This window comes from Nyctereutes procyonoides, unplaced genomic scaffold (genome assembly GCF_905146905.1).
Source record: "Nyctereutes procyonoides isolate TBG_1078 unplaced genomic scaffold, NYPRO_anot_genome, whole genome shotgun sequence".
Taxonomy (NCBI): Eukaryota; Metazoa; Chordata; class Mammalia; order Carnivora; family Canidae; genus Nyctereutes; species Nyctereutes procyonoides.
In genome coordinates this window covers 36,221,308-36,247,164 of record NW_026575044.1, presented here as the reverse complement: position 1 = coordinate 36,247,164, position 25,857 = coordinate 36,221,308, and the positions used below count along the sequence as shown (strand labels likewise).

The window sequence follows — 25,857 nt, the reverse complement described above, 5'->3', positions numbered from 1 at the left end:
TAATATACTTATTTTTCTACATTAATTTTTCCCTAGTAAACTCTACACCCTCAGGGGGCCATATAGGGGAGAAAGTTGTGTATTCAAAAGCCCATACTTGTATAATGCTCATCCTCTTTCCAAACCTGATTGCCTAATGTCTTGCACATAGCAGGAAATTAATAAATCTGTTATCTTAAGTTGAAGTACCAAGTGAGAAATAAAAAGTCAATGCCATAGGCTAATGTTCTCCAAAGTGTGAGATATGTACCACCGTAACTGGAAAGTATGGATACTGTTCTTTCTGAATACACAAAGGAAAAAAGTCTCACTGAGATGCTAATAGGTCTTTAATATCTCTACAACAGTTCATAAATTTTCTGGCAACAATGAAAAAACAGCTTTTTGTAGGTACAAGTCTATATCTAGAATTTTTAAAACATTATTTGGTATTAATTGTATTAGTTTGGTATCTTTTATTTATGGTAAGTGATACTGACTGTATACTTAGGACTCTGATTATTTTTGCTTTTTATGTTAAATATTAAATGCCTACAAAGAGAATTTATACCATAAATAATACATCAAGAATAATGATTAAGCAACTTAGCTTCCTGTGTGTTCTTTCCGGACAACCCATTACTCTCTGTCTGATTTTGCATTTCCCACATTATTAGTAAGGATAAATATCTTCACATGTTTACTAGCTTTCATGTTTCCTATTTGTGAATTTGCTTCATGTTACTTTCTCATATTCTAATTTGTTGGTTTGCGTTTTCTTATTGATTTATGGTCATTTTCTATATATTTAGGAAACTAATAATTTACCCAGCTATATGTGTTATAAATGTTTTATCAAATATAGCTTTCATTTTTGCTCACTTTATAGTAACTTTTGGTAAACAAATTATTATTTTTAAAGTAGATTAACCTATCATTTGTGATATTTTATTTGTGATTTATACTCTCTGAGCATTATTTGAGAAATCATCCCCAATCTAAGGTCATAAAAATATTCTTTATATATTTTTCTAAAAGATTTACAGTTTTGTCTTTCACACATTTTACTCATGAGCATTCTATTTTATTTTTATTTTTTTCCAAATGGATAATGAATAGAATTCTCCGTGTATTCTTACTTATGTACAAAGATAGCTACAATCTATGTTGAGTTTTTATATGTCTGATAGCTCTTGGAGAACCTTTATTTTGTTCTGTGGACCAATCCCACATCATCCTAATTGCTGCACATTTATTATAAATCACCCGCATAGTAGGACAAATCCTCACCTGCTTGTTCTTTTCCTTCAAGAGAATCTTTATTATTCTTCACCTTTCATTCTTCCATATATAATATCTTTGAATATTATATATTCAAAGCTTGTCCAAGTCCAATAAGTAAAAACATAAAAAATACATTTAAAAACCTGTTGAAGTTTCCAATGGAGTACCTATAATTTATAGGTCAAATTAAGGATATTTGTTAAACTTACAGTATTGAGTCTTCTTACCCATGAATGAGTTATACATGATCATTATTTAGGTCTTTAAAAATATCTTCCAATTATGTTTTACCATTTTCTCCATAAATATCTTGAACACCATATAGGATTTATTTCTAAGTAATCTAATTTTTGTGTCTATTATAAATTATATTATTTTACAACTTATATTTTTTCACCTTTTTGCTGGTGAATAAAAATCGAATTGACTTATATGAGTTGATTTGGTACCTAACAAATTTACTAAAGTTTTTTGTTATAATATTTTTTTTAGATTCTTTCAGTATTGTTTTACATACAAGTATAAGACCTCCAAATGACAATTTGATTCGCTTCTCTTCAATTTTAGTGCTATTTTTTATACTTACTTAAAGTCATTTTTATTTTATCTTACATTGTTGGCTAGGTTAATGAACAGACTCTATTAGTTATTTTACTACTAACTAGTAATTGCATTGAAACTTCTCCACTAACTATTATCCTTGCTAAAAATAATATTTTAAATACTCTTTATTAGGGTAAGGAAATTCCTGCCTGTGTTTTTTAATCATGAAAATATGTTGAATTTAAATTTTTCTGCAATTATTGAGATAAACATCTAATATGCCTCCTTTAAAGTGCTAATGTGGTAAATTCAATTTCTTGAGATTGAGGCTACCTTGCATTCTTGTGATAAAATCAGTTTAATATAATATAAAATCTTTTAACATAGTGAATCTAGTTTAATATGTCCTTTAAATTTTTTGAATATAAAATAGCCTAAATTTTTCTTTTACTATCTTTGTCTGGTTTTAATATGGAGATTTTACTGGACTTATTAAATGGAGTGTCCCTTCTTTTTGTATTTTCTGGCACAGCTTTGGAATTATGTGTATGCTCTGGTATTTTCTTTGTGGGAAGGTTTTTGACAACTTATTAAACTCTTTAATGTTTATGGAATCACTCTACTTTTTTATTTTTTATCTTGAGCCAGCTTTGGTAACATACTATTCTAAGACCATGTCTATATAATCAAATTTATCCAGCTATTAGTATAAAATTATTTGTAATAGTCTCATATTTTTTTATCTTGTGCATTTTGGATTTTTTTAAATAAGATTTAAAGTTGAGAAATAGCCTATACTAAACTACTATAAACTTAAGTGAATTGCTGGGTGAAATTTTACATACATATGTAACACTCTAATCACCACATAGATCAAGATATGGAACATTTCTAGGACCCAAAAGAATCCCTTTTTTCCTTTTCCACTTCATACCATCCTAGAGCTAACTGTTCTGACTTTGATCACCACAGATTAGTGTTGCCTATTCTTATACTTTATAATAATGGAGTCATGTACTAGTAGTATGTGCCTAGTTCCTTTTTTTCAACATTGTGTATATGAATCACTGATAATGTTATAAGCAGTAGTTCATTCTCCTCTGTTGCTGTGTAGTATTCCACTGTGTGAATGGAATGAGTTCATACCATAGTATGAAAGTATTTATTCATTTTATATTCACAGACATTTTGATTAACTCTAGCTTGAACCTTATGTGTACAATCCACTATAAATATCCCTGTTCATAACCTGTGGTAAATACTCACACTTATATCTCTTAGATACAGACTTTAGAGTAGAATTTGTGAGTCAGAGAGTTGGCTAGTATTCAACTTTGGTATATACTACCCAGCAGTATTTTTAAAGCACCTGTACCAAATTACACTGCCACCAGTAAAGCAAGAGAGTTCCAACTGCTCTCCATGCTTGCAAAGTAAGAATTTCTGCATTCATTTTTATTTCAGTCATTGTGGTATATGTAGTGGCTCTCCTACTATCTTTTAAACTTCTGCACATATGATGTTATGGCTCCCTTTTCATTATTAATATTATCTATTGTTACTTTTTTAACTTGATTAATTTCACCAGAAGTTTATAAATTTTGTTAGTATTGTCATAGAACTAGTTTTTTACTTGGTTGGCCTCCTTGTTGTCAATTTTCCATTTCATTACCTTTGTTCTTTGCTATATTATTTTCCTCTCTTCGGTTTTATCATGGGCTTGTTTTCTTGTTCTGTTTCCAATCTCTGAAGTTGGATGTTTAGCTTATGGATAGCATACCTTTTTAATTTTCTAATATGTATTCTTATGTTATAGCCATGTTTGCTCTAAGTCTTGTTTTGTTTCCATCTCACAAGTTTTGTTAGATAGTTTTCTTTCCATTATAGATTCTTTTACCTTCTCTTTTTATGCCCTCTTTGTTCCATGTGTGTTTTTAATTTTTACATTTATGGAGATTTTTAAAGAGATAATTTTTTTCTTGTATAATGTGGTGACCAGAGAATGTGATCTGTGTGAACTTGGACTTCTAAAATGGTTGAAACTTGCACAGCCCGGGTGGCTCAGCGGTTTAGCGCTGCCTTCAGCCCAGGGTGTGATCCTGGAGTCCCAGGATCTAGTTCCACATCGGGCTCCCTGCATGGAGCCTGCTTCTCCCTCTACTTCTCTCTCTCTCTCTCATGAATAAATAAGTAAAATCTTTAAAAATAATAATAAATAAATAAAATGGTCAAGACTTCTTTTATGATAGGCATAGCGTGAAAGGGAGCAGTCAGTGTGCAAGGACAGGCATGACCTGGACAAATGATACAAGAGATGCAAACAGCAGACACAATACAGTAGCTTGAGAGTGGTCGATCCAAAAGGTTAGTAGAGAAGAGTGGGAAATACAAGAAAAGTTTCATATAAGAGTAACTAAAAGAAAGCTGAACACTGTTGAAAACTGGGGGAAGAAGAAATTATGATTTGATCTGGTCAAAGGGCTAGCAGAAGGCATTATTGATAATGTCAAACAGGTAGCTGAAAATCCAAGACTGGGCCACAGAAGAGGGTCGACATTTGAAATTTGATATTTTAGTCATCTGTCTGGGGGTAATAACTAATAGAAAATAAGTAATAGGAAATGAGGGTGGGGGATGAGAAGGGCAGATTAAGGATAGAAAAGTGTGTTTTCCACACAAAAAATGTGGAAAGGTGAAAACAAAAAGTTTTCATAAATAAGGATATGGCTATTTAAGCTTTTAAAAGTACTTGGCAATTTGTAGGGAAATTTCTAGGAAGATAAAGTACATCTAATAGAAAATCCCATCTCTATAGGTGAGTGAAGCATTACTGTAATAAGAGATCCAGAATGCAGCTCTTGATTTTCTTTCATCATTCAAAGTCATTTTGAGTATTTACTAATTTCCACCTGAACACCATATAAACCGAAATGTAAAATGCTCCTTCTAAACAGAATTCTGCTGCTACATGGGATGACTCTATGCTCTTTTGGCTCAGTACTCAAGGAACAAATATGATGTGCAATTCAAGATTCATGGTTGTATACAAAAACACTCCTATTTCTGAATTTCATATGTTCTAAAAAGACATTGGAGCCATATGGAGCACATCAGCAAAAAAAAAATCCAGAACTGGAAATAAGTACAAAAAATGTAGGGATGGTAGTGGAGGCAAGTTTAATGTGTTTAATGTCAATGCTAGGTAAGCATGGCACTAGGGACAAAGAGTGGATGTGAGGCAGGTGCTTCCATGACCCACACCCTGATATTTTTGCCAGAGGTCATTAACTCCCTGTACTAGTACACTCTAGTTGCCAAACAAATATTGAACACAACAACAATAAATCTGAACGTGGTAAAGCAGCTTACTCTAAATCGAGAACATCTTGAATCTTAAAAATGTATTTGGTCATGTAAATTGTCTACTTATTATTTTAAAATATATATTAAAATATTATTTACCTAGAAGCTTACCTAATTTTTGCTCTTCTAACTTAGCAAAACTTAGAATTGGCAATTTGAAATATAAAAACTTAAAATCCATCCTTATGTGGGAATTTTAATCGCATAAAACAAAATAAAAGAGAACTGTGGAACTTGAATGGGTTCTGAATTACCACCATGTACAATGCCATTTTCAGGATACGAACCATAAAGAAAGAATACTGACTTCAAGTAAATCAATCGGAGAAGGACAATCATCATATGGTTTCACTCATATGGGGAATATAAGAAATAGTGAAAGGGATTAAAGGGGGAAGGAGAGAAAATGAGTAGGAAAAATTAGAGAGGGTGACAAAACACGAGAGTCTCCTAACTCTGGGAAACAAACGAGGGGAAGTGGAAGAGGAGGCGGGTGGGGGGATGGGATGACTGGGTGACAGACACTGAGGAAGGCACTTAACGGGACAGGCACTGGGTGTTATACTGCATGTTGGCAAATCAAACTTCAATGATGTGTATATATACATATATATATAATGCTGACTTCAAGAAATTTACAACAGACCTTCACATTGAAAATGATTGTTCAACTGTTAGAAACTTCAGGCCTTTTAGCTTATTTTAATTTTTTAAATCAAACCTGATTTTATTTTTTTTTAAATCAAACCTGATTTTAAAGCATGCAAGAACTTTTGGGTAAGCTTTATATCTCTACATATCAGTTACTAGATATACATGCATATACATCCAGAGACCGAATATATACTATTCTGCCATTTATTCAACTGATACTGATTGAGACTTTATGACAAGCATGTTGGGAAATAAACAAGTAAAAAAATATTATTTTAAAAGGAGATCCTAAGGAAGAGACTAACTTTGGTAAAATTTTGTGGGGAGGCCCATCTGACTAATGAGAAAGGTGCAGACAGGCTGACTGGGAAGAGGAGCCCAGATAATCCAGCAGTTCATGTGAAGCTTTGGAAGCAAACCCCCACTCAGGAGGCCAGGAGGCCAGGCACATTGTGTGAGGAGAAGCCACCCAGCAAGGTGAGGGCAGGCAGCTACAGCCAGATTGTGGGTAGCTTCATAAACTGGAAAGGTGGGGGGCTAGGCTTATATTTGAGTGACATGGGGAAGTCTCTGAAGAATGTTAAGTGACTCCATGTAATTCACATGTCTGCTGGACAATGCAGCACGAGAAATGGACTGGAAGCAGGCAGAAGATAGACAGGGATCTAATAGGAGACTACTGCAGCATCCAGACGAGGATCGCAGCCCAGACCATGAAGATGGCTTTGGAGATGGAAAGACATAGATGGGATACTTGTTAAAGGCAGAGTCAAGAGAGCCAGTACTTATTAATAGATTAGATGTGGGGAATGAGTAAAAGGGAGGAATCAGGAATGACTCCCTAATTTCTTGCTTGAGTAATTGGGTGTAGGGTGGTTCCCTTTACTCAAACAATGGAAGTCTGGAGAATGAATAGGTTTTAGGAGAGAGAATCAAGACTTTAGACTGTACTCATTACACTTCAAACATCTAAAAGAGATTCAAAATGGAAAATTCAAGCTGCCAGTAGCACACAGTAATCTGAAACTAAGAGGAGGTCTAGGCTCTGAATAGAAATTTGGGAATTCATAGCATAGAGTTACAGCCACATGAATAAATGAGATGCCTCCTGAGAGAGTAGACAGAGAAGAAAAAGAGGGCCAAGGATGAGCCTCAAAGAATCTCTGCACTTTTAGAAGCAGCATGGGCCTCCATAGGCCAAAGTAGGAAGACCTCCATAGGCCAAAGTAGGAAGAAAACTAGAGAGAAACGCAATGAAGTCTGAGGTGCATGTTGAGGAAAGAGCCTTCTGCTCTACATCACACTACAGGGATGATGGAGATGGAAAGGCTTTCTTTGGAACCCAGAGACCACTGGCAACCTTGGTGAGACCAACTACAACTTCTCTGGGAAAGCAGGCCTTGAAGGAGAGTAGGATAATAACTAGAAACTGATACAACATCAATGACGATGGAACATCCTGAGTCCAAATGGGGTTAAGAAAGTGTAGCTAGTGATCTTATAGTTAACACACTCAGGACAAGAATGCACATTTATCCAACACCTTCTAGATTTCTGTCACTGTACCAGGTGGCTCGTGCATGAAAAAAGACCAAATGGCCAGTTATCCTGCCATACTACCATGTACGGGAAAAAGCTCTGGGAGAGCCACCAACCAGACACAGGTCCAGGAAACGCATCCACAGAGGCATCTGCCTACCGTAGGCCTGGCACTGTCATAGGTATTAGAAATATGAGATTGAGTAAATTCTTACCCTGAGGGATTCATTGGAAGAGAAATGTCAAGAGATAATTATAAAGCAATGTGACAATTTTTGTATATTTATGACATATTGTACACAGAGAGCATTCAAGGGAAAGAGAGATGCTTGTGGTGGGAAGTCAGGGTCATAGGAGGACTTCTAGAGTAGGTGACCTCCAAAGAGAGGCTAAGTTGGACAGCCTTTTGGAAGGTGGAGGGTTATTGGGAGGAGGGAGATTATCTGGGTAGAGGAGACAGTGCAGTCTTAGTGAGACACAGAGGCAGTGTGAGACACACTGCCTCACATTATATTTCACAATAGAAGGATATTATACTATCGTATAAGGATGGAGGTAGAGACTTAAAGTGTTTCAAATAGGGAGGGACATGCTATTCAGATTTGTGTTTTAGATGGACTGTTCTGGCAGCTTTGTGGAGATGGATTTGAAGATGATAAGACTTAAAGTCCATGGGAACAATTAGGAGGCTGCTTCAGTAGTTTAGTGAAAGATGATCCGAGATTGAATTACAAATGTGGTAAGGCGATGGAGAGGAGGGGATTGATTTAAGAAATATATATGAGCTGAAATAGAGATCACTTGATGACCAACTGGATGTGGGGAAAAGGGAGACAAGAAAATCAGTGGCTTCACAAGTGAAATAGAAAATGTGAAAAAAGAAGCAGGTTCGGAGAAAGGATGATGAGTTCAGTTTTGATCCCACTGAGTTTAAAGTGTATGGAAACATGTGAGTGAATCTATCCAGCAGGCAGCTGTGTGTATAGGTCTGAATATCAGTGGAAAGGTGTAAGTCATAGACACCATTTTTAAAATCAGTTTCAACAAGAGGTAATTCACATATCAAAATTCACTAATTTTACATTGGGTGAGTATTAATAAATGCATACAGTTGTGTAACCACTACCATAATCAAGATACAGAATATTTCCATCAGCCCCTGAAAGTTTCCTCCTGCATTTTGGAGACATCTTTTGGAAAGTCATCCATAAAAATGTGGTAGCTGAAGCCATGGGAGTGGAGAGGGCCACATGGAGGGGGTATGCAGAGTGAGAGTAGCAACAGGGCACAAACTTATAGGAGCAGACAAAGGAGGTAGGCTACAGATCAGTCTATTGCGGGACCCGGGAGTGGGGAGCCAGAGGTTTGATAAAGAAGAAATGGCCAATAGTGACAAGTAAAACAGTAGGTAAACTATAATAAGTTCTCTTAAAAAACAAAAAGCATTGCATTGGTCAATTGGATTGACAGAGACTTAAAGAAGCCAGCTGCAGTAAAGTGATGGAAGCAGACGATCCCTTGCAGTGGGCGGCAGAAGTGAATGACAACAGGAAACAAGACAGCAATTACAGAGAGGATTTTATGGAAAGAATACGGATGAGATAGCAGCTAGAGGAAAGTCCAGTGGATTTATGAAAAGAGATTCTTGAACCTGGAGTTAGAGAGCTGGATTCTCAGAGCTCCTTGCTACCACTTACTAGCTGTGCCATCTTAGATCTCAATTTATCTGGGTCTGTTTTGCCGTCTATACAATAAGGCAGCAAAATGAGATGATCTCCATGGTCCCTTCTGGCTGAATCTGTGGCACTTGCACGCGTACCCAGCAACACAGACACAATATGATACCCTTGCAGGAGCAATTTCAATGAATGTGCAGGGCTGCTGTGAGCTGAAATGTGAGTGAATAACCCCTTGAAGAAACCCAGCTATCAGACGTCCTGGAGAAATGGAAGCAGAAAGACACACACTTCTAATGTCATCATAAGAAAACCCTTTAAGGTCCAAATGAGGCAGAACTTGATCAGGCCAGCCAGTGTAAATGAAGTCCAGAAGAACTAACATTTATTCAACACATAGTAAATTTCAGTAACTCTGCAAGGTGTTTCATGTCTGGAAAAATCTAGATTTTTCTTCTTGTGTCAGGTTAAGCTCTACCATGTATGGAATCATCGCAGGTATCATAGGTGATGCATAAATGCATATCATACTCGATCTCTGAGAGCCAAACGGAAATGAATAGGTTCCCCCAAACATTTTATTCAAAACAAAGACTCCATAGTAAATTTAGATTGATAATTATAGGATTTTGGCACAAAGAAAACATGTTCACAAATTCGGAAAGCATTATGCAGAAGAAAAGGGGTTCACATTCAGATCTTTTGTCTTCAATTTCAAATTTCCCCATTACATGACAGCTACCTACTATTATCCTCCCGTAAGTGTCATGTGCCTTGTCTTTCATCCATTTCTTGGATCACATGCATTGCATTTACACAGTACTTATCCTTCCTTAGATTATATCTAAATCCCTTTTAAATAGGTAATCTAGTCTCAACCAAAAAACATTCTTTTCAGTCTTTGAAATACCCATCCCAGTGTCTACCAATATCCCTATGTGATCACAAGTCATAGTCCAGAAAAAAATCTAATCTTGTTCTTGACAATATCTGGGTATCCAGGTTTTATTATGTCCTGTGGTCTTCTTTTCTCTTCTGAAGTCTCAATCCTCAGCAAGAAGAAGAGATGAAAATACCACCTACAGCACTAAGTCCTTCATTCCTACTTAGGACACTGAAGTCAGGAGACATACATGCCATACTTCTTTTTGTGATAAAATTTACTCCCACATGGCATATTTGTGTTTTGGCAAAGACTTATGTAATAGCTTCTCTTTTTACCTATGTGGTAAAAAATTTACACGATACACAGGAGAAGTCACAGAAGCTTAGCTTGACTAACAAAGAATGCAAAGAAATTAATTTTTATTATGTCTTTCTCTTGCTAAGGCATTACTTTGGGGCTTGTTTATGTAAAATTTCATATATGTTTAGACAATTTTCTATGTCAAGTCCAAATAATATGGCCTACTGTATATTTTTAAGTGCAGAGAATATCAGAAAGGAAGTAACCACATGAAATTTTATGACTTAAATAGTATAATGAAGGAAAAATAATAACAATGACAAAAATGTCAAACAAATTAGTGAACTTTTGAAGCACAAAGGAAATATGTACAACTGAATCCTATTATCTGGTCAGATAAGGACACCACTACAAGCTCTTATTAATCAGCCTTAATAAGGAGATATCCTCCTGTGTAAAGAGTCACTTTTAATCCTCGGCATCTAGGTGCTTAAAAAACACTATTGTAAAAATCACAATTAGGGGCGCCTGGGTGGCTTAGTTGGTTCGCATCTGACTCTTGATTTCAGCTCAGGTTATGATCTCTGGGTCGGGGGATCAAGCCCTGTGTCAGGCTCTGCATTGAGCATAGAAACTGCTTAACATTCACTCCTGCTACCCTCTTCTCCCAGCTCTCTCTCTCAAATAAATAAATAAATAAATAAATAAATAAATAAATCGATAGATAAATAAATACATAAAATCTTATAAATAAAATAAATAAAATAAAAAGGAATTACAACTAGTAAGTAATTAGTATTTACAAAATACTAAGAAGTACTTTTATAAATATTTTATACATTATTCTATTTAAGTGCAGGATATAGTTAAACTTCATCATTAAGATTTTAAGTATAATTAAAACTCGACCATCCCCTAATGATAAATTCTCTCTAAGCCAGTAATTCTAACCAAATTAAAGTGTAAAGACTATTCATATGTCCTCCTTCATTTAAAAAATAAATCTCACCTCAAGTAATATAATAATATATGGTAATTTAGGAACATCAGAAAACATAAGCCAGGAACAGGTACATGCCTTTCCGTAATCTACTAAGAAACAAGAGCCCAATTTTGCTTGATTTTAAGTGAACACACCACCACCATCACACACACACACACACACACACACACACAAATGCAGTCATTTCAAATCAATTTTGTGCACCATTTAAATTACACATGAATATACAAACTCCTCTCTACTTGTTAAGTGTAGCAAAATCGAATTGGGGGGAGAGGAGTAATTTTCTGCATAAATGTTTTTCTAAAATTCTAGTGCATAAGCATCTTAAAAATAAGACTTTTTGGGGACAACTGGGTAAATTTGAATATGGACATCTTATAGTTGACATCACAGATCTATTTGATTTCTTTAATTGATTTAGTTAATTGCCTTAACTAATAATATTATGGTTAAATAGAAAAATATCCATCTTCTTAGAAAGATCATGATGTCTAAAACTTACTTTCATGTGGTTCAGGTTAATAAAAAGGTTGCAGAGAGAAAGAGAAACATGACAAAACGTTCATATCTGGTAAATCTGCAATACTGGATATGAATACACACACACACACACACACACAGGATCACTGTGTTATTCCTTTAGCTTTTCTATAGGTATAAACATGTTTGAGATTAAAAAGTTGGAAAACAGTAATTCACTTCATATGATTATAACTACCAAAAGAAACTACCAGATCCAACATATGAGCCTTGAGCCATTATCAAAACTATGCTCTTCCAGCTGTCCTCATCAGTTTGAAAGGACTTCATTTATTTAAATGAGAGAAAGGTGCAGATTTACTTGGAAGGAGAGAAAGGAAAGCAGCTTCAAAGTTTGGGAGCTTGCCTGTCACACAGATGCCATATTTCAGGAGGATGGGCTCTATGTCAGTCTTCCCAGCTCTCCCCTACCAGCTGACTGATGGCTATCTGCAGGGACATGCAGGGGGACCTCCAAGGGGGTGTGAGTGTGGAGACAAGATAAGGAAAATGCAGTGACCCCAAACTGAAGGGAGATAGATCTCCCTGGGGTTTTCATTTGGATGGATCTCCAGATAGGGGCAGGTAGGGAAGTGGAAAGAACGCTAAGAAACCAGGTGATAAAGCATAAAGAAATTATAATAGAATGAGCCATCCTCTGCTCAGCTTCAAGGACGGGTGACTTATAAAACTATTTCGTTGTAAATGAACTTATTTTTCATACTCATTATGGCAAAGAAGGCATGAAACCACTCTGAAACTAAGAAAAAAAATCCACTTTAATTTTGAAACCCAAACCCAGAGAGTGAGGACTTGGGGATATTTAAGGGGAAGCCTTTAAAAGGAACATTAGGCACGTGGCACTTGCTAAATGTCGGGGCTTTTAAAAAATCCTGTTGTGAGAAAATATTTTGCTCACCACCCAGAAGACAAAGAGAAACAGTGAGTGTTGACAACATGGTATTATAGAGCCACCCTTACCCAATTTGTTACCCACAAATATATATATTCTTTTTAATTTACTCTAAGCCAGCATGTTGGCCCATAGCATCTTACTTTTATGTCATTATCTCTCTACCATACACACAAGTCATAGCTGGGGATTTCAACTCGCGGTGAAGCTACGCTGAGATTCCAGATCTCAGTGGTGCTGGCATGAGCGTTGATCTCTTCAGTCATAGAGAAGACAATATCCTAGGGAGACTGGAATTAGTCCTATTTTGCACCATTCGAGCCAAAATGCTGCTTATCAAGAAGCAAGTAATTGCTGGCTAATGGCTATGGGGTGAGGGGGGGGACCCACTGCATTTCAATCTAAGCATCTCTCGGCACACGACAATAAATAAAGCTGCAGAAAGCGTACACATTGAGTGGCAAGGGTTTCTTGAGGAGGTTAAAGAGCAAAGAGTAAAAAGGCAAGTTACCTCATCCGACTGGGAGGGACTGATTCTGGGCATTGGCGACACTTGTGGAGTTTTCAACTGTGTGCTGTTGCTATCTGGCACAAGCTCTCGGTGGACCGTTTGGATGTGGTTCTGGAGTTCACTTTCAGACTCAAACTTAACGTTGCAGCTAGAACAGCGAGTCTTCAGTCCCCCTGCCTTGCCTTTCCCCTCGATGGCACTGAGATTCTCATTCTGGCCCAAGCCCGGCCTATTCGTGCCGGGAGGGATGTTGATGCCTGGGCTGCCACTCTTGCTGAGATTCACACAGCCGGCGCACAGACCATATGGCAGGCCGTTGATGTCAAGTTTCACCAGATCTTGCTTGGAACGGAACTCTTTGAGGCAAGATGCACACTTGTACAGTTTTTGGACGTGCTGGCCACGCCCCGTGGTCTGGACTGTGGACCCATTCCCGGTCTTTTGCATGTGAAATGTCCCGTGGATTTTGAGTTCTAAGGTGGAGGTCACTGTCTGCATGCAGACCACGCAGCGAAATCCCGTCAGGGAATTCCGCAAGTCAGGGTGCATTTGGCAATGCTCTAAAAACTCCTCTTCACTCTGGAGAGGCATCTTGCAAATCCGGCAGTTTCCGGTGTCGAGACTCTTACTGTGTGTGACTTTGTGTTCGGTAAGGGTCAAAAGGGAGGGAAACCGCTCTCCACAAATAGGGCACATGTAGTGTTTGACAGGGCCGAGGTGGGTCTGCATGTGTTCACGGAGGCCGTTTTCAGAGAAGAAGGTTCGAGAGCACACGTTACACTTATAATTCCCCTTAATGAGCTCGGCTTTCTTCTTCACGATGGCACTCTCTCCGGGCCTGATGTTGTGGTCTCGGAGCTGGTGGTTCTGCAGTAGAGTCTCCATGGTGTAGGCGGCCCCACAGATGTCACACCCATACATAGGCTCCGAGGTGTCCACATCTTCTTCGCTGCCATCGTGACTGTTGTGTGACTCCTGGCTGTTGGTCAGCAAGGTCTGCAGCTCCACCTCCTCCTTCTGCACTTGTTCAGAAGCCCCATTCGTCCCACAGTTGGGAGTCTTAGTCTCAAAGACGCAATGCTTTTCCCGCAAGTGTTTCTCCAGCAAGATGATGGCATGGAAGGCTTTGCTGCAGAATTTGCAATTGTACTTCTTACTGTGAGTGGTGATGTGGCACTGCAGCTCCACCTCAGTGCCGAAAGACTCCCCGCAGAAAATGCACTTGTGCACCTTCCCCTGGTTTTCCAGGTGGTTGTGTTTCACGTGGAGCTGTAAGTCAGTCTCATTGCGGAAATCCCAATTGCAAGACGTGCACCGGTAGACCTTCTTTTCATTACTGTGCTTTACGGCCAGGTGGAGTTGAATGGAGACTTTTGAGTCAAAAACCTCTTGGCAGAGGGTGCACCGGAAGAAGACAAACGTGTGCATGTCCAGCAGGTGCTTCTGAAGGTCGTCCACTGAGGTGAACTGCTTATCACAACTCTCGCAGATATAATACGTTGAGGTGATCATAAAATGGATGGTAACATGCTTCAGCAAGGATTCCTGGTTGGGAAATTCCTTGTTGCACTGTGGGCAGGTCAGTTTTGGAAGCACGGTGTCAAGATGAGTTTTTAGATGAGTCTGAAAGCTATCTAGGGACGTGTACTTAGCACCACACTGATTACAGATGTATTCTCCAGCCGGACGCGCAGGCGCACCTCCCACCGCCTGCATCATCTTAAGAGACGTCTGCTCTATGGCCACAGGAGATAAAGGGCTCAAGGCCCTGGATTTCTTCCCATTGTGAATATAATTCAGGGCCAAGGGAATGTTCTTGTGATTCTCTTTGATATGCTTGTTCAGTTTAAGAACGCTGTTGAATATTGGCGAATTTGTACAGTAAGAACAAGAATAGACTTCTACTACTGGTTCTTTTGGAGTTCCAAGAACTGGAGAGCCAAATCGGGAGCCACTGAGGTCACAATGGACCTGTCTTATATGCTCTTCTAGGGAAGAGTCAGTGAGAAACCCCATGTAGCAATGGGGACAAAAGAACGCGTTGCTATCCTTAGCAGCAGGGTTTGCAAATCCGTGAGAACATCGGATGTGCTCCTGAAGGGTGTTGAGGTCATTGACAACTTCGGAGCAGAAGTTGCACTGGTAGACTATGGCAGGCATGGCAGAGACAATCAGACCGGGGTCCTGAGCTTCATGCACTTGCTTAAGATGTTCGTTTAGGTTATAGAGTGAGGGCAACACCTCTAAGCAATACTGACAAATATGGGCCTGTTCTGGCTTATCTAAATGCATAGTTTTCAGGTGAATCTGCAGAACTGCCAGGCTTGAAAACAACTGCTTGTTGCAGTAAATACAGCTATAGGTAACTTTTGCCTGTTTACTCGAGGGAACGGTCATGTCAGGGGTTTGCTGAGCAGCCCGCTTCCTCCCTCGACTCTTTGGGATGGGCGGGGCAGCTTCCACCATGGTTGAGCTGTCCACTGAGAGGTTGGAATCCGGAGTCGTGCTGGACACGGAAGTGTAGCCCACCGTGACCAGTGAAGGGCTGTTGCTGTGGTTGCACGACTCCGGTTGCTGGTGGCTATCCATGTGGCTGTACAGTTCCTCAACCGTGTGGAAAGTCTCTGAGCAAATGCTGCAAGAGTTCTTCTTCTCCCCACCATGCACCTGCTCCATGTGGTTCATGAGGGAAGTCTCCTCCACAAAGAGCTCATGGCAGTAGATACACTGGAGGGCCGCTCGGTCCTCGTTGGGGGAACACTCGGGGTGGCACTCGGCGATGTGCTTCTGGAGGTCTTCCGGAAAATCAAAGCCTTCCTCGCACTGACTGCACTTCTGAGTGTCCTTCATCTTCCAGTCCTCCATCCTGGAGCCAGACTGGGACCCGTCCTTGTTCCGCTCGTGAACCTGCATGTGTCCATGTAAGGAACTAGAGGACAGGAACCCACGGCGACAAATGGCACATTTATATGGCTTGTTGGACGTGTGAGTCTTTAAGTGGATCTTCAAGTGATCACTTCTGGAGAATGCAGCATCACATTCACTGCAGTGGTATTTCTTGTCCCCTGTGTGGAGTTTGATGTGGCGGTCTCGACTCCGCTTGTGTTTGAACAGCCGACTGCAATAGGTGCATTTGAAAGGCAGTTTGTCACTATGACTCTGCTCATGGTGCTTTAGGTAGCTGAGGCGGCTAAAGGACTTGTCACAGAATTGGCATGGGTATGGGAGTCCAGGGCCACCTTCTTCCTCTCCAAAATCGCAACCTTCTCCATGGCTAGGGGAAGTCTGGTCCTTGCTAGAGGGTGAGGAAGCTGGCCAAGAGCAAGTGGGATCATCTTCAACGTCCACTCCATCTGCAATGAGAAGCAATGGAACATGTCATCTTATGTGTTGAGAGCTCGATGGTGAGTTGACCCTACCATCTCAACAAGTGCTGTTGGATTGTCTAGAACCTTTCGGAGAGGGAAAATAAACTGGGAGGACAAAAGGTTCGAGTGGAACACTTTCAGATCTAAAAAACCCAAAGCTTTTATTCTACGTTGACTTTTTACTAGGTTGTAAAATATAAAAAGATATTAAATAGTTCTATGTCTAAATTGCCCCCTTTTATTACTTTTTTATCATTTTTCCTTAGAAGCAAGGTATATATTACACATTGACAATTTTATTAAAATGCGGATTTTAATATATTTAATGTTTCTTCTGTATTCATTCTAAAATGATTTGCATATTGTGTGAGCATCTGAAGAACCAAATGAAAAGAGGAAATATTACAGGAATGATTTAAAATTAATGCAGTCAACCCAGATGTCTAATATTTAATAAAAAATTCCCTCTGCATTTTGCTTGTTTTTCTATAAAAAGGCAATTCTGAAGACCAAAATCTTTTATGGGGTTCTTATTGATACAGACCTTATTGCTTTCAGCAAAAAAATATTAAAAAGTAAGCACATGAAGGAAGAGAGAGAACACAATAATAATTACGTCTTGTGTAATGAAAGACAACCAGGATTGCTTCAATAACTGAAAGATTCGAATACCATAGGCCAGAAAATGGATTATTAAATGTTAGAAGGGTACTGCTAGATATTACATGTGGGTAGGATCAGTCAGGATCAAGAAAAAATGAGAGTTTCACAAGGGCCAGATTGTAACAGTGTATTTTGTTTGGAAAGTTCAAGAGGTGGCCCACCATTTCTTCCTTTTGCAAAAGCTTCAGCAGCATGAACTTCCTTAGCCAAACAGGACCTGCACTTTGAGGTGAGCAGAGACAAAGCGACTTGTGAAAAACTGGAAACAGGAAAAGTGATAAATGATTATGGTAAATGCTGAAAGATTTATGAGTAACAAAAAGAAGACAAACAACACTGAGAGCCAGATATAACCTTAGCAAGTTACCCCTAAAGTAACTCTACCTTGTATTAGGTGTTTTTTAACTATGTTCTTGGCAGACGTGCACTCCTATTTCTGTTGCTTTCTTAACGTCCAAGTGGAAAATAAGACCTTCTCCAATAGGTTATAAAACTTCTTTTTTGCTTTTCAAGACAATCCATCATGCAGGAGAAGAAATTGTAAAAGCTTTTCACTCTCCAAAAGAGCAAGATTTTTCATAAATGCAGACAAGACCATTGAGTGGAGCTGGTGGGCATAGTGATTCTACTAAGATAATAGGCTCAATTAGAATAGTATTAGGATATTCTAATAAAATTCAATTAGAAAGTGACCAAATACGTTTTTAAATTCTTCAAAGCTGAAGATCACGAGCAAGCTATATTATTAACACAAAAGTAGAAACTGGCAAGCGTTATGTAAACAAATTCCATGTCTGCTTTCTTTAAGGTAACAAGATTTTACTAGATTATCAACCTCTTGCTTATCCACAGGAAACAGATGAGGATCATTCCTTTCCTGCATCTAGAAACTGATGACAACACCATCTCACTATCAATGCCAGATGGCAACCATCTAACTCTGAGAAAACAACCAAACACCATTCCTGGATCCCTGCCCACTGCAACAAAGCTTCGCAACACAAGTTGAAAATCGCATGATTTTGCATCCTCATTTATATGAGTCTATTACCCAACATGTTTCCAGCATAAGAAAGGGTCTGATAATTGTGGGTATGATTTAAATTTAAAGGTGAATGTGAATGCATAGAAAGAATATAGGCAGATAAACTTAACTCACCATCAAATAGAAAATTTTTAAAATTTCAAAACAAAAAACTCAATCGTGATTCTAGCTTTCCTTTTAAAAAACTGTTAAGTCACCTAAAGATGGTGTCCCTAAAACAAACCAAAGTTTTAAAATATTTCCCTTATTAAGTGAAAATTGCTATTTATTAAATTTGCTTAGCATTCTAGGTAAAAAATCTACTATATTTCACAGTTATCTTAAAAGATGTATCTCATTGTTTCACTGAAAAATATTTTCAAACACATCATCTCATTGGTAGAGTTGGGAAAACAGTGAATCAGAATTTGTCATGAATCTACTCAAAGAAAATAACTACTGACCCTAAAAAATTTAGCAAGTGAACTTATTATTAAATTGTAGATTGTGTCCAGGCATGATATATTATTATACAAATGTACAAAGAATTACAGAGCAACAGACCATTATAAATAGTGTGCAGTCCCTGATACCAATCTTAAATCAGGTTCTTGTCTGTGGGCCATGCCTGACTATACCCTATTACATAACTGTTCTCTTAAGCTTGTAAATTTCAACATGTCAAGTGAGTCGAGGGGTAGGATCAAGTTTTTCTCAACCAGGATTCAAGGGAGCTGGAAAGCCTTTTCTTCTCTCTCTCCGATCCCTATTATTTGGTCTTGAGGGAAAAGAAAGTGAAAATCACAGATGATGTGTCTTTGTAACTGAAATACATGGAAAGAGAGTTAAAGACTCAGAAGGCTTAAAGCTGGGGGATGGAACAGACCAAGCAGAGTAAGAAGTTTGAGCAGGGAATGCTACTTTTAGAAAAATAAATAATGGTTTCATGATTTCTATTTTAAAATCTAAATTGTAAGAAACTCATTTGCTGGTGCTCTAAACGGATGTGTGCTCCCAGAGACACACAAGGAACTCACTGACAAAACTCCCAGGGGGGTTGGTCCATGCTCCAAGGGTACTCATCTTCCAAGACTTTAGTGGTGATGGTGGTGTTGCCAACATTCTCTGAGGTCTACCTAAGTCTTTGAAAGCTGCCTGTCCCCATTAACTTTAGCTTTTTGGCAGTCACCATGCAAACTACATTTAGATGGCTAATATATATTTGAACAATCTCAAGCTCTTTTTTCACATGGAAGAAACTATGGAGGATTCTCCAAGTGCTGGTTTCTGAATCAACTCGAACTCTTTATTTATCCCCCCTTCGGCACTAAGTGCTACTTACAGGAATGTCATTCTGTGTGATGGCAGGTTTTCTGCATTTCAATGTGAAGTACTTAACATGTCCATGTTAAATTTTAATTTTTGGAATCAGTCACTTCACACTAGGTGACTCTCAGAGAACTGTAGCTCTTACAGCCGGAAAAAAACAAACAAACAAAAAAACATACAACTTTCCTGGAAACCAGCTCCGTGGCCTAAAAGTCTATTTAAAGATGCAAATGTGTGTGCATAGTTAGTGCAGATGTTTTTCTACAGCAACTGTACTTGCTGAGTTTCACCATTTCCATAAAGCACATTAAAACAAGTGTGTGAACACTCCGAGATGAAAGTCTCAAACACTCCTGAGACTCAGTGGAAAGTAGAGCCGCCTGACTTTTCTCCAAGCAGACAGGAATGCCCATGATTCAGCAGCCTGAGTAAATAAAAGAGGTCCTTATTTCCTAATTTTGCTGGCTGGCCACACTGCAGCAGCCTCTGTGATCCTGCCAAAGGGGATGCAGAACTGGAACTACACCCAGCCGCTGAAGGCCTGTCTTTGTTAGCCAGCCAGGCTTTCCCGACCATCTTCTGGCAAAAAAAAACTGCCATATCCTGCAAGGAAGACCTCCATCTCAGGCTTGATGGTTCTCCAGTCTGCCTAAAAGGACGAAACAACAGATTCTGCAGAGTCTGTGTTGGAGGAGGACAGCTGGAAACTCAGTTAGCGGTGGAGCAACACCTGTTCGGTCATATTTATGGGGAAATGTGCTCACTAACAGAAAAGTGAAGTCATACTAGAAGAAGGTATTCCACAGAAAAAAAGCACCAGAGTACAAAGTACCTTTGTGATATAAGCCACTGGCCCCTTATGGGCTAACCTGGGGAGGAGAGTGCAAAGACTGGATGTGGCTTTTATCCTGGCTGCGGGGGAAAAACAGACAAATACACCCAAGAAGGGCTGATCAGGTGCCAATCAGGGACCTGACAGTCTCAGTTTATAGCCTGCCAGCTGAGAAATGCTGAGGGTCCTGGCCACTCTTTGGCTTTCGAGTCTAATTGAAGTAGCCAATAAAAAAAGAAAAGGAAAGAAACCAGATCAAAGAAGCAGAAAGAGAGGATGTGCAGAAAGGTTTGGGGTGATGCCAATGCTTCTTTTGTACCATTAAGTATGTCTAGTGTTAAGATACATGTCTGCTGAGGGCAGGGACCACATCTTCCAAGAATGTTGACTCTGTAACAATATGGACAATCTGAAATTATTAAGGAGAAAGTAACATAAGGTGGAGTGAGTCACAGTAGATGTTAAAGAAATTAACCAAAGCTCTGGAGTTATGGAAACTTCGGATACTTTTAGTTCCTCACAAGGCTGGGCCCTCAAGAAGCTGGCTTACTGATATCCTTCTGCTACCTGAGCTCATTCATTGTAACGGCAGAGTACTCTCTGCATTGCCCTTCAGGGACTCAGTATCATGTGTGTGCAAGTGCCACACAGCAAGGTTCCTTAACAGGGACAGGATTTACATCAATGGTTAGTTTTCAGGTGAAGAAAAACACAAATACTGACAGGTCTGGTACCTCTGTTTTCAGGAGCACAATGATTCAGAATGAGAATGGAAAGTCAAGGGTCTGGAGTTTTATTTCTAGCTTCATGACTTAGTGAGTGACCTGGCCAAGCCATTTAATCTGTCCCTACCTAGGTACTTCACCTGCAATATGAAGATAATAATTCTTGCTTCTTATCCTCTGGGGTGTTAGAGAGATTAGCGATTGTTTCTGGGGCACCTATCATCCCTGGAAAGAAAAGCTGCATATGTAAACAAAAAGATTTACATGTGTGGCATGCATTTATTTTTTCACACATAAGATTCTATGTGTATAGTATAAACATATTTTAACATTTTCTCTCTTTTAATGAAACTACTGGAATAGTAGCTTTAAGGACTGGCCCAATGGAAATCTACAGTGCTTTATGCATTGTACATTCAACCACCAGGAAAATAAAACATAAATAGTTGGTGATATCTAAAAATTAATGGACCATAAATCCATCCCGACTTTGTTCCAAGCATTAAATTATCATACATAAGATATAATCTTGGGTCTTCACAGACAGATACCCTTGGAACAGGTATTCTGGTATGTAATTCTGAAGCCAAATATGTAATTTTCAAAATATCTCTCTTCTTATAAAACTAGCAATACAATCATTGCATTACTTAACATCAAAATAAGTTCATTTAGAAGGTGATCTTTTAAGTGGTGAACAATAGGTTAAAACACGAGACCAAAGCAAATTTCCAGATTATATCCTCCTTTGGCTTAAAATGATTATTTCTGCCAGCACGGGCCCTATAGGAGCAATTCTGAACTTTCACATTAAAAAGAGTCCCAAGTCCTTTTTTCATTCATCAATTACCTGAGATACCTTAAGAGAAGCAGAGAATTCTGGGGGGAATACATAGTTGTGAGCAAAGACTAAGAGAAGTTAGGCACCACTCAAAGAGCATGGTGTCTTGACGTGTGTTTAATAGACACAGGTAACAGAGATTTTTCTCGTGTTAACCTAGGGCTATCACAGCAACAATTTTACATCACCATAAGTAAAGCCATCTAACCAAATTACACAATACAATTTTAAAGCAGTGGTTTTTGATGGCTAAAGGATACGGTCACTCTAAATAAACCATTATGCATTATTACACAATTGCTTCCTTTTATTCTCAATAGAAATGTCAACAGTTTTAGAAAAGCTGCAATTTTAATGATAGAACTTTCATACATTTTGTAAAAATCAACAGCCCCCACATGAAATTCACTTCCTTGTCATAAAACTTATTTATCGACTTGAAAATGTATACTCTTAACTAGGTGCTCAAAAGAGAAATGTAAACTTTAATATTATTTATAATTCACAGATGCTTTTAAATTCTGTAATATTCAAAATTGTTCTAGAAGGACCAATTAAATGCATTAACAGGTTATGAGGGAAAAGAGTGGTCACCCATTAATGATAGCAGCTGTGGGGAGCAGAAATTGGTGGTGCACATTTTTTTTCCCACAGTATTAAGATGAATTCCAGAATCAGAGCTCACTTTTCCAATTTAAAAAAAAGAAAAAAAGAGGCTCACTTTCTCCAACAATCCTTTAATGCTTCAGATGAGCCAACATAAGAGGTAAGAAGTTGTTATCACTCCCTCACTGCCCTCCGTGGGTCTTTATATCCATGCTGTCTCTTTCGCCAGACACAGTTCTGTTTTGTGTGCAGAGAGAAGTACAAATGTTTTGCTTACTGTTGCTTAAAGTTCACTTGAACAGACGGAGCTCAATGAATTCCATCTTCTGCAGCCAAATTAAACAGAAAACAGTGCATTCTTAAGCAGTTCACACTTAACTCCACCTCTCAAATCAGAGGAAAAAGCTGACGCGCAACCAGTGAAAGAACAGTCATCATCTCCCTCACGGAAATCGAGACGTCTTTCTGAAGCCAGACAGAAGGAAAAGTGGTTTCCATTTATGTGGGGGGTGAGAACTGCTTTACTTTTTCTATCTTTTGGCTCAGTTAAAAACATATAATAACTAATGATAAGCATCAACTTTTTGGCATTCAATAACTGGCAATTGTGTATTACACATCTGTGTACGGGGCTGCGACAGGGAGCATTCTACATTATTTAATATGTTTCGCTTTCCTTGAATAATGACAGACATCATCACGGTGAATTTCCCAGGTCTGCTTTCTTTTCATCTCTACTATTTTGGGTTAGAAGGCATGTTGTAGTTACTTTCTAGTCTTGTATTCATATCTGACCTCACACCACAAAAAACTTGAAGCAGTTCTCCATTGCTTATTTTGTTCAGCCATTTAACTAGCTTTTATTAAGCATCTACTATGTGTTTAGGTCTGACATTAGCTTATGCACTCTAGGAATTCCTTATTTTTTTTTTAAGTTTTGGCTTCCTTAACTATATAATACCAGAAAAATGCCAGCCTGCCTCATCATTAATATAGTAAGAATCAAACATGATATAAAAAAGCTTTCTGAATGTTTAAAAAAGTACTAAATTGCTGCTACTACTACTATGAAAGTCAAAGTTTCCTTCAGGTTGTAACTGACAAATGTGGAAAGAGTACAAAGGAAAAGAAATTATAATTTAGTTGATGCTTTCTTCATATTAAAATTCTAAAACTTTTTTTAAAAAGATTTATTTACTTTAGAGAAAGAGAAGGTGGGAGAAGGGCGGGGGGGGGGGAGAGGGAAAAAGAGAGAGAGAGAGAATCTTAAGCAGACTCCATGCTGAAGATGAAGCCCAACCTGGGGCTTAATCCCACGACTCTGAGATCATGACCTGAGCTGAAACCAAGAGACGCTCAACCAACTGAGCCACCCAGGTATCCCAAAAATTCCAATAATTTTGAAGGTAAATCCTTTAAACAAAAGGGGTAGTTGTTTAAAAGTAGAAAATAAACAAAAATACCAAAAAAATCTTATGCTATTATGGTTATTTTGAAAGCCAATGTGTACTAGCTATACCCTAAAGCTGCACACACTAGCAAGTTGTGATTAACTCATCCGCAGAGTAAAATCCCCATAATGGAATGACCTGCACCCAAAAATCTTAGAGCTACATTACATGGTTCTGACACCAGCCCTATGTCTCACTGATGAGATTCTCAGCAAATTTCTCAGTGCTACCATGTTAATCATTAATAATTTTACATTAACTTCTTCACTGGAGGAGCATAAGGCAAAAAGGAATTCTTCCATTAAGGACACTAAGTTTGAAAATACTTTTATTAGTGAATGATGGATCTCAGAAAGTTCATTCCACTGTGTTAGTTTTTTGAAGAACTGCCACAACCCACTAGAATTTTCAAACAAAGCAATGGGATTCTCTTTCAAAGAGGAATCTAGTCTATCAGAATGTTTTGTCATATTATAGTCTACTGAATATTTTCTAACATGTAGGCTTTGGTCCAAGGTTGGTAAACTTTTGGTCACAAGGAATTATAACGGTCCTCAAATGATGTTCACTCAAGCTGAATTTCAGCTGTTTTATATCCACTGCACAGTAAAGCTGACATGAATTTCCAGCAGTTTAAAAAGGCCACACTATATACTTCACTGCAGATAAAGCCACTGGAGAATACAAAAGTGTTGAAAGGCTAAAATTTAATTAATGACCAATTAGCACCCCCTGTGGGTTCATTGTACAGTAAAGTGATAAATACGGTGCGCTAATATAGAAAAAACTGTTACAAAGTTTAGGGGGAAATATTACTACAACTATCTATTATCTATGTCAGTTTGACATATTATAATACAATGGACCTCAGTGTTCTTGATTGTGATGTTCATGTGCCTAAAGTATGAGAAGGGCCCTTAAGGTCTGGGACAAGTCATCATTTTTTTATTTCAATGCACAGGGTTTGACTCACACTAGGTTGTCAGGTTGAAGTATAAAACCCAGTGCTCTCAGATAGCTAGTGAGTGCACCTAGCCCACCACCGGGCACCTGTAACTCCAAGTAGTCTGTTCATCTACTCCTCAGCCAGTCCTGATGCATTTTACAGGGAAGTTACATATGGCGTTGATGTTAACAAACTGGGGGATAGTGGACTATCTTGAGACTTTGTGTATATGAAGAGATCTACGGGAGGACAAATCATCAATGTGCCCTCACAGGCTAGAGTTTTATGGTGTTTCAACAGAATCATTAACTTTTACATTAACACTTAAATAGTAAAACTAAAACTGAAAAATGAGGTCAGATCCCAAGTAACCTGTATGATATAAATAGTCCTTTATTTCAAATGAGATACTGTTTGGTAAACTGTAAAGAACCTGTCTATTTTCTTAAAGTAACTCTAACTAGGCTATGACAAAATATTTCTACCCAGATCATACAGTATCAAATGCCCTTAGTCACACAGTTTCTTTTTTCTTCCATTTACCTAATTAGGTAAAATTTGCATGAGGCAATCCTGAAAATAAGACTGATTATCAATCTGATGGATTTTCCAGGTACCTTATTCTCCCATTATTTTCTATTTCTCACTCTTGGTTCAGTTTACTCTTCCCTCGGAACTACCTGAAAATAAATATAAAAATTAAATCCGTAGCAGTTCATTCCATCATTTTTTTCTTGTTAATAGTCCTGGTAATTTATTTATGGGAGCAAATCTCAGTCAAAACCATAGTAATGTGTGTATGTGTGCCTGTTTATGCAGAGTTCACTAAAATGTTCAGAATAGACTAATGATTTATGCTAAAGTAATTTTTGAAATATTTTTGCTATTTCTTATTACAA

General features: G+C 38.2%; 1 protein-coding gene across 5 annotated transcripts in view; it reads right to left on the bottom strand.

The window, feature by feature from the left end:
* The window catches only part of ZNF521 (zinc finger protein 521), a 275,173-nt gene that overhangs the window by 143,044 nt on the left and 106,272 nt on the right, over positions 1-25,857 (bottom strand). For all 5 annotated transcript variants that reach the window (XM_055324574.1, XM_055324571.1, XM_055324570.1 and 2 more), the window contains one exon: positions 13,174-16,526. In XM_055324574.1, the coding sequence (XP_055180549.1) occupies positions 13,174-16,086 (2,913 nt within the window). In that variant the 5' untranslated portion in view covers positions 16,087-16,526. The remainder of the gene's footprint in view (positions 1-13,173; positions 16,527-25,857) is intronic.